Raw genomic sequence first — 15,914 nt, 5'->3', positions numbered from 1 at the left:
AGGGACTGGACATCCAACACCTCAGTCCAACGCCAACCCGACAGCTACAGCACCTAGGTACCCTCCCGGTGATTAGCTGTGCCATCCAAATCAATATAAGATTAACATAACACAACATAGCAAAACACAACACAACTCTAGTTCTTCATGAGAGCCCGATAGGCATTTCACAGTTAGTAGCTCCCAGAAGTAAATAGCAGCAAGAGCAGTGAGCTATTGAAGAAATCACCACACGCCAAAGCTCTGCAACACAGCACTGTTTATTAAAAATGTACGTAACTTCTTTATAGAAACACACACTTAAAAACAATGTAATACTTCCAAAACAAATATTCTCGAGCATCCAGGCTTAGAACGGACTGTCCAAGCCCTAGTGGCCAATAAAGTTGATACCCTGTTAATCAGTGCTCGCTGATTCTTGCATGTGGTCTGCTCCTTAATAAGTCACCTGAGGGTCACCTGACGAAAGACGCTGTCGCCGTCAGGTGACCGACTGTCCAAGGGCCGGTCCTGCTGGCCCTGATCCTTGAGTGGAAGTCGATGCTTTTATTGCGATGAAGGCGACAGGTGATCTTGAGTTCTTAGTGGTTGTAGGTAGAGGTGACCTAGGGTTCTTAGTGGTTGTAGCTAGAGGTGACCGTGGGTCACCTTTGGACGGTAAGAGAATAGCCTAAAAACCAAAAGAGAGGGGACTAAAACCAAGAACTGAGTGAGAATGGCTCTCAGGAGAAGCTCTGCATGGCAACCATAATCGTTTTTCTGGACAGGCCTCTTGTATCAAAACGCGACGTATTTTGTACTATTTCCCAACAATCTCCAAGCCAAAGACTTTCGCAGTCACTGCTAAGTCTGTTTTTTGTCAGAAGCTTGAGCCTGGAGAGGACTAGGTGACAGTCTTTAAACACGTCTAGTTTCACCTGTGTGCGTCACCTGCAAGTGTCTGCCATTTTTATTGTCTTGCTAGCACGTTAGGGGTGACGACCAATAGTCCAGTTACCAGGTCCACCAGCTTCCTTAGAGCTCATCATGCTTCTCGTCGCCTTCGGGTCTGACGAGACGTCCGATCAGGAGAATGGCGTTGGTCCCGTTGTCCCGGACCAAGAAGATGTAGGGGTGATCTGCGTAGAAGACCTTGGCCGATCGCAGGTCGCCCTGGTTGTAGGTGCCTTGGTCGTAGGGCTTCCCATCGATATCCCACTCAATGGCCGCCGCGTGGAGGTGGTTGGCCAGGTGCATGTCTTTGTGCCCCGTGATGCCGGAGAAATCCGCTTTCTCTTCATCGAATGCCTCCTGCAGACCCAACTCCTGGAGGTGTTTCTAGGAGACAGAGGAGCAAAGACATCAGCCAAGAAGCCAGAGATTAGAAGCAGTGAAGAGCAGAGGAAGAGCAAGGAAATCTGATAACAAAGCAGACACTAGAGCTTTGAAACAAACTTGGAGCTATCCCAGCACTATATAAATCCAATAGTCAATCAGAAATTTTATTGTGTGCATCATTTAAATAATTTTAAAAAAGTATTCTTATAAGTGGCTTCAATTGCAATGATGTGATCATTAAATACAAAAATATTTTAAAAAGTTAATTATGTATTCACCGTGATAGCATATTAAAATCTTAATACCAACCATAAAATGATACGACTTCATCAGATAATTGTATAAAACGTCAAAAAGTCAAGACTACCGACGTGGACTCAAGCCTAAAAAGAAACTGAAATGCTTCATTAATTGACCTCTTATTATTTTGTGTAAAACAGGCTTTAGAAATGATCTGAGTTGGATTGAATTCAGGACAGGTTAGGAGAGATGAAGGGTCTTTCAGAGAGAGTCTTGTCCCTGCGTTTCCACGCTCACGCGGTGTGTGCTTGAGACCTGTCGTACATTCATCGCCAGTGCCACACATCTTATCGCCAGGGATGAAAGGATAACAAGATAGTCCACAATACCCAGCTGTGATTTTCAACTGTACAAGTGAAGTAAGTAATGAGCATTTTCTGCAGATGAACTTTAAATCATTTCCATAAGAATGGCACGAAAATCAAGTTCGGATGTGGCTTTTTGGATCTGACCCGATGGGTTTTTTGGGATCTGTACCCTGTGGGGTCTTTAGCTCTGGAACAGGGGTGGGAGCACACCGCTTGACCTACCAGCAAGGTTTGCCCCTGGCATTATTGTAAATGCTGTCTCATGTTGCTTGCTTTGCTAAAATATTTACGAGTGTTTCGCCAGAGTTGGCGCAGATGGTGCTGATCTCTAGCTCTGTAACCTGGGGACTTTGGATCTGTACCTTTTGTTTTTTTTGTGTCTATACCCTGTGGGGATTTTGGATCTGTACGCCTTGGACCACTGTCTGCCCTTAAAAAATATTTTTAGAGCCACTCACCAAGGGGAAGGGGTACCCTGGGGACCCTTCCCGTTTGCGAGTGGTTTACCACCCTTCTTTGAAGGGGGTAAACTTTGACTGTTTTGCGACCACAATTGCGATCACAAAACCGTCATACATAGCTTCAGGAGTTGCTAATAGGAAGCGACACCCTTGGAACGCCCCTTCCTAATAGCGAGTCGGTAATCCTATTTTGCGAGTTGCAAATTGATTTGCAACTAGCAAAATAGGATTAGTACATGGGCCACACATTTTCTGCGGTTGTAAACGGGTCTAAAACCCATTTGCGCCCGCAAAAAAAGACTGTACATCTGGCCTGAAATATCTAAGAAAAGGCAAAACAATTTGCGAATATTCACTCCCTATATTATCAACAATAAATCTAGTAATGTAAGTACAGGTGGGAAAAAGAGGTAGACATGACAAGAAGTCTGTACCAACCAGGGACTTGAGCACCACAGAAGATGAACTGCCAGGTGCTCCTAGCCAGGGGGGGGGGGGGGGGGGGGAAGAGGGCTGCAGGGGGGAGGGTCTGTCACATGCCAGAGTGTCAGACCACCCACTTAACACCTTCGCAGCGGCGGCTATTCCGCTGCAGCGCTTAGGGGATGGGGGGGCGCGCGGCGCTCACACGCTGGTGATGGAACCGCTCCGTCACCAGCCTCGGGTGAGCTCTGCTGATGACGGAGCGGTTCCGTCATGGCCCCGCCCGCTCAATAAAACGCGACGCGCAGTCGCGAAATCAGCGCAGCGCAGCCGCGTCAGGCGGGCCATGACGGAACCGCTCCGTCATCAGCACAGCGCCACCGCGGCTGATGACGGAGCGGTTCCGTCATCAGCACGGAAGAGGTTAAGAACACTTTACATAGAATTAGTTGAAGGGGAAACAATGTATGTAGTCATTGGTTGTCCTGAAAATGGATGTGCCCCTCTGAGACAGTCCCTGGAGACCCTGGCCTGATATAATGTGGACACTAGGGGTGCACATGCAAACAAAGCGGTGGAGATACGTCACACGCTCGCAGGTGGAGTGTCGAGGCCACTCTGTAGTGTCCAGTAATTAAGGCAGTCAGAGGCTGAAGCCAAACCTGTGAGACCGGTAACCGAGGGCTCTGTGGTGGGGAGGCAGGGCTCTCTACCGACAAAAAGTTACAAGTGAAAAGGGACGTATGTGATTGGACTACAGAAAGACTTGAGGACTTTTTAAAGTCTAAAAGACATTTAACGGGTTGAATTCTACAAACTGGTGAAAGTCGTTAGTTTGGGAAAAACTTGGAAATGGGTTTGATGGAGAAGATTCACCAGAACGGATTCCACAAGTCACTTCATTTCACACAGTTATGCTTGTCAACTTGGCACGTGCACCAGGCCAGCTTATTTTTCACTTTAACCGCATGCGTGCGGCCGTGATTTTTGCGCTGTGCGGCTATTAACGAAAAGCCGCGTTACATGACGAGCTGAGCTCGTCATGAGCATGGAAGGGGTTAATATGCAATTATACAATTCATACATGTTGGCACTTTAGGTGGACACATGATGAAACTTTGTATGGAAACAGCTGCAGTGAGTTTGACCTAATGTTTTTTTTTCTTTTTCTGATGGATACATCTTCCTGCAGATTCCTCGCCTTAAGAATATTCAGGAGGTGTCCGGCTGATCTGGAAACGCATTTACATCCTGCGCGGCCAGGGGGGCGCAATGTTGCTAAGCGGTGCCAGCTGCAGGTTTGCCCACCCATTGTCATGGTCCTACTGGTGTATGATAGACACCAGCCGATGCAGTGGCATCGGGTCCTGTATTTCCAGAGGTCCGAGATGCGTTTGGGTCTATCTAGCCGTAACTCATGACAACATTCTCCTCAGCTTCAACAAAGACTAGGGCTAACATCTCCCACAAACGTGTCAGGACTTAAGGAATTACTTAAATCTTCATGGATGGATAACTGTATCACAATGTCCGCTGCAATATAAAGTCCATTCTATCCTATGGGATTCATATTTCGGCAGAAGGGATCTCTGTCCCCGTTGTGACGGAGCAGCCCGTCCGTGAAGATCCAAGCGAGGCCATTCATCCCGGTCGTGAGTGGATACCTTTATCGGACCCCCATGCCGCCTGGATGCGGTGTCTTGGCTCTGACCAGGACTCCATGGCCTGTGCCTTGAGGTCCCTGATGCACCAGAAGGACGTCAGGCAGCCGGAGACCAACGTATTTTTGGCCAGAGGTAGGTATACTGATCAGGAGTGATTGACCAAAACTCTGTAGGAAGGAGATCGCCCCGTTCCTGGGTGCATTTGGTAGGGTAACTCCAGGGTCAAAGTGTGTTTGACGCCCCTTCCACAACCTCTGATAGTTCCATAAATCACAATAAATGCTCTTTTGCTATGACCCACTGTTTTGGGGGCCATGCGGACACCTGTCGCGCGTACTCACCTGCAGCTCGTGGCTGGTGTCCAGGTTCACTTTCGGCAGCGAGATGGACACCGCCTTCCTTTGCATCATGCTCAGCCACGTGTCCAGCTGCTCCTTGGTCAGCATGCTCTCCAGCCGGTCCAGCGCCTCCACGTGCCGCGGCATCAGGAAGATCATGCTGGAGTGTCCGTGGGCCAGCGGCATCTCCAGCACCTGCAGGCGGTTCACCTCGTCCTCGTAGTAGTTGTAGTACCCTAGGAGGCAAGGGACAGGGTATTGTGAGGGACACCGAGCATTAACCTGGTACCCAGGAGCTGTGAGCGGTGCATAAAAACAGGAGGTAACGCCCGTTGGATAACTATTTGCGCCCTTCTTATTGCCTCTTGACTCAGCATTTCATCAGGGAGCATGACCACCAGTGTGGAGGGAAAGGAACAGTGATTTACTGTGATGTCATCAATGATGTCACTGAACATGTCACGAGTGATGTAATATGTGAGTTCACAAGCAGTATATAAATATATAGGGCCGGGGCACGGGTTACAGATGCCCATTGGGCTAAAGGCGCCTTGACGCCCATTGGGCTAAGTAGCGCGATATAAATTGTACTTCATTCATACATTCATTCATTCAGATAACTCAGTAAACTACAAGCTATAACTGGTGGATTTCAGTGGTTGCGTTTGCAAGCGTGGAGTAGAGAACATGGTTCCAAAAAGGAAGTGTATACTATAGACCATATCTTGGGTGTTTAAAATCAAAATAAATCAGTTACCACAACTCAAAATCAACAATCAAGAGGATTCATTGCCGTGAGGTTTAACGCTGAATTCAGAAATACCGAACACGACCTAATCGTTAGATCCAATTGCTGGTCTTTAATAATAATTTATTTAGTACACACTGCAGCTTCCATTGAACAGCCTTGAAAAAGAGATGCTATTCTGCGAAACACGTGTCGGCTGTGAGCAGTTAAAGATTCTAAATTGATGTCATATTGATGCAAAGAATTCATGAAATATTTAAGAGAGTACATGCTTAAACAGCAAGAAGAATAAGAACTCTGAACAAATTAATCCGAAACTTACACAGCATTTATTTATCAATTTCATACATGACCAAAATACTTTGATGAATTTCTGTACCTCATACGTGTGCCTTTATTATTTGAATAGAAAAACTCCAGTAGGCCAGCTGCAGATGTGGGTCCTGTGCGCAACACTTGTGCAGAGTCGCTCACATGAACAGGCTGGTGAAGCCAGTCAGAGCTGGAGCGAGTCAGTCGTACCTGGTGCTGGTGCCGCCAGAAAGGCTGTGGCTATCAGTTAATTTAGGTAGTGCTTAATATGAGTAGGTGCTTTCTGGTGCTCCGCACCCACACTTAATTGTCAACACTGGCCCTTATGTCAGTCTGACTCATGGTGGCGCTGTTTGTCCCATTTAGAGATGAGCACAGCAACAGTTCTTTATTAATTCGATATAGATTCAAAAAGACAAATACCTGAGGTCCAAGCAATGCATAAAGCTTTGGGGGTCTGGAATAGTCTGAATTTTCACACCTGTAGGAGTGCGATGGTTAGTGTCCAGCAGTCAAAGGCTGCTTCGCACCTGCAGAATCCAAAAAAACAAGATGGGAGGGCGTGCGTTCTCTCATCTAGCCGCAGCCCACTGGAATAGTGCACCAGAGGAGCTGCGAGCATGCCCTAACCTGGCACAATTTAAGAAACTCCTCAAAACGTGGCTGTTTTGATAGAGCTCTGTCCATCCTGCGATCTACCTCCCAGGCGACGAGAGATCCCCTTGGGGATGATTCGCCGCGCCTTATAAATATTAAATATATTAGTAGTTGTGTTGGTTCTGTCACTGGCAGCGGCAGTGGGTACTGCAAGCGGAGGTGGCCTCCTGTCGAGGGCTCTGGCTCTTTTGTTTTTCTTCTCAACAATTAACTCCATGCGCGCGGCGGGTTTTCCCGCTGTGCCCTGAGAATCGCGGAATCCCGCGGTTCAGGACGAGCGCAGCTCGCCATCAGCGTACGAGAGGTGTACCTCATGTTGAGCTGAGCTCGTCATTTACTGCACTGATCTACCCTACCTTACCTTACCCCCTTAACTATGTTCCCCCATGTACCCACCCTACCAAACATTTATACCTATGTAAAGCGCTCTGTTATCTGCAAAGATCTTGTTCGCGCTATATAAAACTTTCAAAATAAAAGAAAAATAAATAAATCAGCGTGGAAGGGGTTAAGCACTGAATTTAGGTATACAAGCAGTGTATGGAAAAGGTTGGTAGAGAGAGATGCTGCAGACTCATTCCATGTCCAGGAAGTTACTCTGAAAGGCCAGGAGGCGCGTTACAATAAGTAACCCATAATAGGGAGAGCTCGGCCTTAGACGGTGGGCGAGTTCCTTTATCCATCCGTCGCCTTAGTTCAGTTCTGTGCCTCTAGAGACTGAGTTGCTTTCGTCTGTTCAAAATAACAAACGGGTACTTCATGCTATACAAAATACGTCAGACAGGGGATTCCTTTCTTTTTAATTAAGGTGGGGAGGACATATCTATTGCATAGGTAACAAAAATTGACATTTACAATATCAATAGCTCCAACAAATGTGAGACCTATTGCATTTCCAATGCTTGTTTATTCTTCTTGTCCTCATCTATACTATCTCTTTCAGATGAAGGAGCAAGACACAAAGGGGCAGATTTACAAGGAACTGACGCATCTACATCGATGCGTCAGTTTCCTTGCGTCACCTCCAAGTGTACTTGCGCCACCCATGGATGCGCTGTATTTACAATACAGTGCACCATGGCGCAAGGAATTACAGATGTGTCAGAAATTCTGACACATCTGTAGGAGGAAAAGTGACGCATTGTTGAAGTTTGTCACAAAAGTGATGCAAATCCAGCAATGCGAAAGAAAACATAGGTAGGTCCCATGTAAAATGCCTTGCGTCAATCCTTACGCCTGGTCTGAGCAGGCGTAGGGATTTTGACACAGTGAAGGCGTAGAGTGACGCAGTGAAATCTTGTGAATTTCACTGCGCCATTTCTGCGTGGCATTTTGCATGGGAACGCCTACCCTGCATACATTAAACCTGGCGCAGGTATAATGTGACACAGGGCTTTACAACGTGACGCATCTCCCTAGATGCGTCACGTTGTAAATGGCATGCAACTTTTACACCACCGCTGCATCGCAAAAGTGACGCAACAGTGGCGCAAAAGTGACGCAAGGGGCTTGTAAATCTGCCCCCAAGGATTTAACCGATTTGTGGTAAAATGTAAGACTATGTATTATAAGGAATAAAATACCCCTTGTGTACATTAAAAGGATATTGCAAGTTACCTTGGAATTCCATAATCTTATAAAATAACTTTTGAGTTTGACCACGTTCAACTATAAGGTCAGAAAACTACCTAGTGATTTAGAATACCCTTACAATGTACGGCTGGGGTACTTTATCCTATATAGATCTGTGTAACATAAAGTGTCCTTGGCTAAACTCACAAAGCATTGCGTCCACACTTAAGGCATGAGGCAAATAGTTGTTAGCCGGTCACTTCATTGTCAAGTGCTTCAGCCGTCAGTAACAGATTGCGCCAAGACATGAAAACCTCTCATAAAGCACTACATGGAGCATCATGGTGGAAGACTCACCTGAGCGGTGCATCATGGGAACAGAGACCGTATGGGTTTGGGACACCAGGAATCCTCGCTTGTCCACCATCTGGTGGTGAAACTTCTCACCCCAGTGAGCTGTGGAGAGAGCACACAAAAAAGGTGAGTGTGTAAAGGTGAGCGCGTAAAGGTGAGCACATAAAGGTGAGTGTGTAAAGGTGAGAGCGTGTGTAAAGGAGAGCGCGTGTGTAAAGGTGAGTACGTAAAGGTGAGCGCATAAAGGTGAGCGCGTAAAGGTGAGCGCGTAAAGGTGAGTACGTAAAGGTGAGCGCATAAAGGTGAGTGTGTAAAGGTGAGCACATAAAGGTGAGTGTGTAAAGGTGAGCGCATAAAGGTGAGTGTGTAAAGGTGAGAGTGTGTGTAAAGGAGAGTGTGTGTAAAGGAGAGTGTGTGTAAAGGTGAGCACGTAAAGGTGAGCGCGTAATGGTGAGCGCGTAATGGTGAGTGTGTAAAGGTGAGGGTGTAAAGGTGAGGGCGTGTGTAAAGGTGAGTACGTAAAGGTGAGCGTGTGCGTAAAGGTGAGCGTGTGCGTAAATGTGAGTACGTAAAGGTGAGCGCATAAAGGTGAGCGCGTAAAGGTGAGCGCGTAAAGGTGAGTACATAAAGGTGAGCGCATAAAGGTGAGTGTGTAAAGGTGAGCACATAAAGGTGAGTGTGTAAAGGTGAGCGCATAAAGGTGAGTGTGTAAAGGTGAGAGTGTGTGTAAAGGAGAGTGTGTGTAAAGGAGAGTGTGTGTAAAGGTGAGCACGTAAAGGTGAGCGCGTAATGGTGAGCGCGTAATGGTGAGTGTGTAAAGGTGAGGGCGTGTGTAAAGGTGAGTACGTAAAGGTGAGCGTGTGCGTAAAGGTGAGCGTGTGCGTAAATGTGAGTACGTAAAGGTGAGCGCGTAAAGGTGAGCGCATAAAGGTGAGTGTGTAAAGGTGAGAGTGTGTGTAAAGGAGAGTGTGTGTAAAGGTGAGTACGTAAAGGTGAGCGCGTAATGGTGAGCGCGTAATGGTGAGCGCGTAATGGTGAGTGTGTAAAGGTGAGGGCGTGTGTAAAGGTGAGTACGTAAAGGTGAGCGTGTGCGTAAAGGTGAGCGTGTGCGTAAATGTGAGTACGTAAAGGTGAGCGCATAAAGGTGAGTGCGTAAAGGTGAGCGCATAAAGGTGAGTGCGTAAAGGTGAGCGCGCGCGAAAAGTGAGCACGTAAAGGTGAGTGTGTAAAGTCTACTCTGACGTGTGCAATGATGCTTGTGACTGTCTCTGGGTCATGTCATGTTTCTGATTTGTTTAGCTCTGTGGCCACCATAAATCACTGATCGGGCGGGACTTGCGAGAGTTCAGAGAGTGTGAGAGTGTGAGAGAGGAAGAGAGGGCGCGGGGTTACGGGATAGAAGCCCTGTGGGGACATCTAGGAGGAGTGGAAGCAGAGGTTCTGCTGGTCATGAGGTCCTGTGAGTTACAAGAGCTACCACTTCTGGAAGAGATTGGACTGAAGCATTGTTCTTGTGGGGAGGGGTCAACCATTATCATCTTTTTGTAATTCAGCTTGATATATCCCTTTATACTTGTTGAAGTGACACTACACAGCACTTGTCCCAAGCATTAATACTCTCAGCTAATAAGTGACAGGCTTTCAACTTCAATATGAGGCTCTTACTGTCAGTCTCCCAGGGTTACTCTCCCTCCCTCCCGCATGTAACTCTTTCTGAGCCATTTGAATATCAGTCTGCCTTGCTGTGTAAACTCGGCCGCCATCTTGGACTAGTGCATTCACTGCAGTCCTGTGATGTGCTTTTTCTGCCTTTCCACAGACTGGAGACTGATCATTGGGGCTCTGCCCGTCCCGAGTGAACTCACCTTTCGTGATTGTCATTGTACACTTGAGCTTGTGTTCATCTATTGAAGACCGAGTTTGTAAATAGTATTTTCTCCGTTGCCCTTATGGACGCCATTTTTGTACAGGTAGGTGAGCTGTTCTTTGACTAGCCCTGAACTCCATCATGGCGCAGACATGCCTGTGTTTTGCTGCCTCTGATGCATCGCCCAATCTGAGACATCTGATATGTTTTCAGATGGCGATAACAATTACTGTGGATCTTTAGAGAGGGGGTTGCTATAGACCACCCCTAGTGCTACTGATAGAGTGTCTCTGCTTCTCTTATCTTAGGTGCAATTTGTAAGGCGCGCTGACGGCAGGGCTTCCTGGCACTAAGAGACAGTGAGTGAGGGGGAAACGTGAGTAGCAGAATTCCAGCTAAGGGGAGGGAAGAGGTGAGTTTTAAGTAATTTTCTGAAATTCAGAAGGGAAAAGGAGGATTTGATGGAGAGAGGGGGGGGGGGTTCCAAAGCCCAGGGGCTAGATAGGAAAAGCGGCAACCACCGAATTTCTTGGTTTTGATTTTGGGGGTGACTAGCAGGTGACGGTGGGCTGATCGGAGGTTACGCTGTGGGCAGTGGGGGCGGATAAGAGATTTTAGAAACATGGGGCCGGAACAATGGAGGGCTTTGAATGTGAGACATGCCACCTTGACGGCTATTGGAAGCCAATGAAGACTGTGGAGTAGAGGTTTGGCCGATTGCCATCTGGGGGTTTTATGAATTAGGCGGGCCGCTTGGTTCTGGACAACTTGGAGGCGGTGTGACAGGGATTGTGGGAGACCGTAATAGATGGAATTAGAAAAGTCCAGGCGGGAGAGCACAAGTGAGATGACAACTTGGGTGAGTGCAGCGGGGGGAAGTAAGTGACAAACTTTACAGATCTTCCGAAGCTGGTACATGCAGGATGAGATTACCGCTCCCACTTGGGCTCTGAGAGAGAGTTCGGCGTCAATGATCACTCCCAGACTCTTTACTGCTTTCGCCGGGACTGGGGGAGAGCCTAGCTCCGGGGGCCAGAACTGCGAGCCCCAGTGAGCGTGACTGAGTCCAGGGAGAAGGAGCTCAGTTTTCCCGGGGTTAAGCTTCAGTTGGTTCTGGTTCATCCAAAGTTGGATGTGGATCATGACTGCGTGGAACGTATTGATGGCATGAGGTGAGTTGAGCGGAAGGATAATCTGTAAGTCGTCGGCGTAATTATAGACACGTAAAAGAGTGAAGTGGATGTTGGATATGGTCTCAATGCACTCACTGCCTTTGCTAAACCCCCTTGTTCATCTCCCACAGAGTGAGAGGCCTTCATGGTACTCACGTTTGAAGAACATGGCGTTGACGAGCACCGCTCCTTCCCCGTTGGAGAAGTCCGTGGCCACGTCGGACACCCTGCCTCCCATAGCCTGCGAGGCCCATTCGTTGACGTCCTCCACGGCCTGGCGGCGGTCGCGGAAGTTGATCTTGGAGTGGTCGTGGTGGTAGTGGGTCCGGCTCTTCTCCAGGAAGTTGTCTTGGAAGTCGACGGAGTCCGGGCCGTAGAGGCGGCTGCTCACCTTCCAGGTGACGTTCCTGGCCTCCTGGTCGGCTAGGTCCTTCAGGAACTCGGAGAAGGCCTCCTGCATCTGGTCCTCGGGGATGGGCAGGTTCAGGAGGGCCTGGACCTGAGCTGCGGTCTCATCCTTGGCGCCCATGGACATGACGCCCAGGGAGGAGGCCACGACGACTGGCGAGAAGAGGATGTTCATGGAGCTGAGCTGGGGGTCCTTCACCATGGTGTGGTACAGGCTGAGGGCCAGGTTCACGGTGCTCTCCGCCAGGGCTGGGCCGTGCTCCCTCAGGCCGCCAGGATCTCCAGACGCGAGGGCGACCACCAGAGCAAGGGCGGCCAGCTGCAGAGCCATGGTGTGGGCAGTCAGCGTCCACCTGTGGAGACAGATCAGACATGGCCGTCAGTCAGTGGCCACCGATGGCCAGAAGTCAGCGTTCCTGGACCACTGACAGAATGCGGCGGCCTCAGTGGCACCCAGGGACCTCCTGGCATCTCTAGCACAGGGCGAGTGGGATCTGGAAACACCAGGGCGCCCCACTCCTGGCCCCAGGCTCAAGACACACTGGTGCTAACTTCACTCTCCCCAGTCTAAGAGAGACCCCTCCTCCCACACCCCGACCGACCCCCTGTACGGACAGAGACCAGCTGGACCCTCGCTCCTGGGGTAGGGAGGAGAGAGCACCCCTCACCCCCCCCGCCCCCGCTCCTTCCCAAACTCCCATGTTCGAACACAGACCACCTGTCTTGGGCCCTACTTAGCAGGGCTACCTGTTGCGGCAGACAGCAGAGCTATCCGCAGGTTACAAGGCACCCTGTCCACCAGCAGAAGAATCTATCGGGGTTCACGGGCCTCAGAGGCTCAGGGATCACAGCAGAACACCAACTGACTGCATACAGCAGAGCTATCCCTCAGGAGACAAGTAACCTCACAGCAGAACTATCCCTCGGGAGACAAGTAACCTTACAGCAGAGCTATCCCTCAGGAGACAAGTAACCTCACAGCAGAGCTATCCCTCGGGAGACAAGTAACCTCACAGCAGAGCTATCCCTCAGGAGACAAGTAACCTCACAGCAGAACTATCCCTCGGGAGACAAGTAACCTTACAGCAGAGCTATCCCTCGGGAGACAAGTAACCTCACAGCAGAGCTATCCCTCAGGAGACAAGTAACCTCACAGCAGAGCTATCCCTCGGGAGACAAGTAACCTCACAGCAGAGCTATCCCTCAGGAGACAAGTAACCTCACAGCAGAGCTATCCCTCAGGAGACAAGTAACCTCACAGCAGAGCTATCCCTCGGGAGACAAGTAACCTCACAGCAGAGCTATCCCTCGGGAGACAAGTAACCTCACAGCAGAGCTATCCCTCGGGAGACAAGTAACCTCACAGCAGAGCTATCCCTCGGGAGACAAATAACCTCACAGCAGAGCTATGCCTCAGGAGACAAGTAACCTCACAGCAGAGCTATCCCTCAGGAGACAAGTAACCTCACAGCAGAGCTATCCCTCAGGAGACAAGTAACCTCACAGCAGAGCTATGCCTCAGGAGACAAGTAACCTCACAGCAGAGCTATCCCTCAGGAGACAAGTAACCTCACAGCAGAGCTATGCCTCAGGAGACAAGTAACCTCACAGCAGAGCTATCCCTCGGGAGACAAATAACCTCACAGCAGAGCTATGCCTCAGGAGTCAACCTTACAGCAGAGCTATCCCTCAGGGTACAAATAACCTCACAGCAGAACTATGCCTCGGGGGACAATAACCTTACAGCAGAGCTATGCCTCAGGGGACAAATAACCTTATGCAGAGCTGTGCCTCAGGATACAAGTAACCTTACAGCAGAGCTATCCCTCAGGGACAAATAACCTTACAGCAGAGCTATGCCTCAGGGGACAAATAACCTTACAGCAGAGCTATGTCTCAGGGAACAAATAACCTTACAGCAGAGCTATGTCTCGGGGAACAAATAACCTTACAACAGAGCTATGCCTCAGGATACAAGTAACCTTACAGCAGAGCTATGTCTAAGGGATCAAATAACCTTACAGCAGAGCTATGCCTCAGGGAACGAATAACCTTACAGCAGAGCTATGCCTCAGGGAACAAATAACCTTACAGCAGAGCAATGCCTCAGGGGACAAATAACCTTACAGCAGAGCTATGTCTCAGGGAACAAATAACCTTACAGCAGAGCTATGTCTCGGGGAACAAATAACCTTACAGCAGAGCTATGTCTCAGGGAACAAATAACCCCACAGCAGAGCTATCCCTTAGGGAACAAATAACTCAGGGAACAAATAACCTTACCGCAGAGCTATGCCTCGGGGAACAAATAACCTTACAGCAGAGCTATGCCTCGGGGATCAAATAACCTTACAGCAGAGCTAGGCAGGGGGGACACTAAATGTATACCTTTCGCCTCAGACAGCAGGGCTATCTCTCAGTGTAGAGTTCACCGGTTTAAACTAGAGAGAGCAAGCACGCCTATATATGACTTGTGACATGGACGTTACAAGCCCAGTCGTCAGAAAGCAGAGCTATCGCCCTGGGTCTGGCCTCAGATGTCACCATAAATGATTCACGCATCTGATAATCTGAGTCCTAGCCGGGGCTATGCCACGTCCCTGCCCAGGAAAGATTGAACACGAATTAGATGAGTCGAGCAGGTGCCCAGGAGCACACAGGGTGTCAGCTGTGATGACGCCCCCTGTGTTCAGTATTCAGCCTTCACTGTGGTTAGTTTCTGCTGGGAGGGCGGGTCCTCGCCCCGTGGTAACGCCAAGCTTTGTTGTAAGACCCGCCATGGTGTCTCTCCATCCCCTCCCCCCCCCCGCCTCACCACACACTGACACTGAGCTGGGAAAGGGGGGTGTCTGTGCGCTGCCCCCTCGGCCCAACCCAGGAGGACCCCCAACAACCCAGCTCCTGACAGGCTCCCCCTCCCCGGGCCGGGTCAGAGGTCAGCGCCGGCTGTTGACCCCGGCCTGCCACGACTCACACGTGTCATCAGGAGACGACGACCCCTAGCGGCCCCACTGCGAGCAGACTTTTATGTGACTTTCAGTGTTTTGACATAATGTACTCGGACCAGTGGACTGGGGGTGGGGGCGGGGGGGGGGGCACTGGAACTTCATAGACAGGGTTGGAATGGACCCCACACACACACACAGCAAACACCCATTCTGCGCCCCAGCACCGCCCCCGCCCCCGCCCCCCTCCTCTTCTAAGGTAGAAGTGAAGACGACAAACAGGGGCGTCAGTGCCAGGGGCCTAATGTAAATAACGAGCATCGCCCCCACCCGTGTGGGTAGGAGTCCTGCGATGATTGGGCTGCAGAGCACCCCAAACACCCGCACAGCCCGGTGCCACTGCAGCTGCTGCACGGCAGAGAGGGCAGGCGTGGCACCCGCCCGCACCGCTGTTGGTACTGGGCTAGAACTGCTCTTCAGGCTGCCAGGCTCTGTCGCGACAGGGCTGGCACTGCTGTCACTTATCGGGACAGTCCCAGTGCCCTGCCTCTTCTCACCCACCTGCCGGGAGGGGGCGCTCCGCTCCTGGGTTCCTTTCCTGTCCACTTGTTCTTTCAGTCCCTCGCGCCTCCTTCGTTTCTTCTTTTCTCTTATCTCGTCTCGCCGCTGCCCCTCTCTCTCTTTCTGTTCTGCTTCTGTGGTCTCCTCTCCTCCTTTTCTCTTTCTGTCCCCCTCCTTTTCTCTTCTTCTGAGTTTCCCTCCTCTCTTCCTTCCCCTTCAATTTATAGCTGTCCTGAGAGAAGTTTCTCGAAACCCACACAACTGGGGAAAGCTTCTAAGAGAGAGTTTGAAACCGGATCCGGCCGGGCCCAGCCCCTCCGGCTGGCTCCCCACCCCCCGATGGGGGGGCGAGGGGGCCGGGCCGGAGCAGCGTTGCATCAGTTGCTGCCACAGGGGCACTTTCTCGAGTTCTCGGCATCCTCAGAGCCGCTTACGTGTCAGTGCAGTGCTCTCCAGCAGCGAGCGTGCACCAGGGCTGTGACTGCACACACGTCTGTGCAGCAAGCG

The 15,914-nt window shown here is 50.1% G+C and overlaps 1 protein-coding gene across 1 annotated transcript; it reads right to left on the bottom strand.

Moving 5' to 3' along the window:
• Positions 1-242: 242 nt before the first annotated feature.
• On the bottom strand, positions 243-15,693 carry LOC144752229 (serpin H1-like). The gene is made up of 5 exons (XM_078640210.1): positions 15,408-15,693; positions 11,650-12,254; positions 8,458-8,556; positions 4,815-5,047; positions 243-1,317 (listed from the first exon to the last, which is right to left on the bottom strand). Exons 2-5 carry the CDS (start codon positions 12,230-12,232, stop codon positions 1,015-1,017), a joined length of 1,218 nt encoding a protein of 405 aa, XP_078496336.1. The 5' UTR covers positions 12,233-12,254; positions 15,408-15,693; the 3' UTR covers positions 243-1,014.
• Between the last annotated feature and the right edge of the window lie 221 nt (positions 15,694-15,914).

The sequence above is a fragment of the Lissotriton helveticus genome, chromosome 4_2, assembly GCF_964261635.1.
Source record: "Lissotriton helveticus chromosome 4_2, aLisHel1.1, whole genome shotgun sequence".
NCBI classification, from domain to species: Eukaryota; Metazoa; Chordata; class Amphibia; order Caudata; family Salamandridae; genus Lissotriton; species Lissotriton helveticus.
This window is presented reverse-complemented; position numbering and strand designations above follow the sequence as displayed.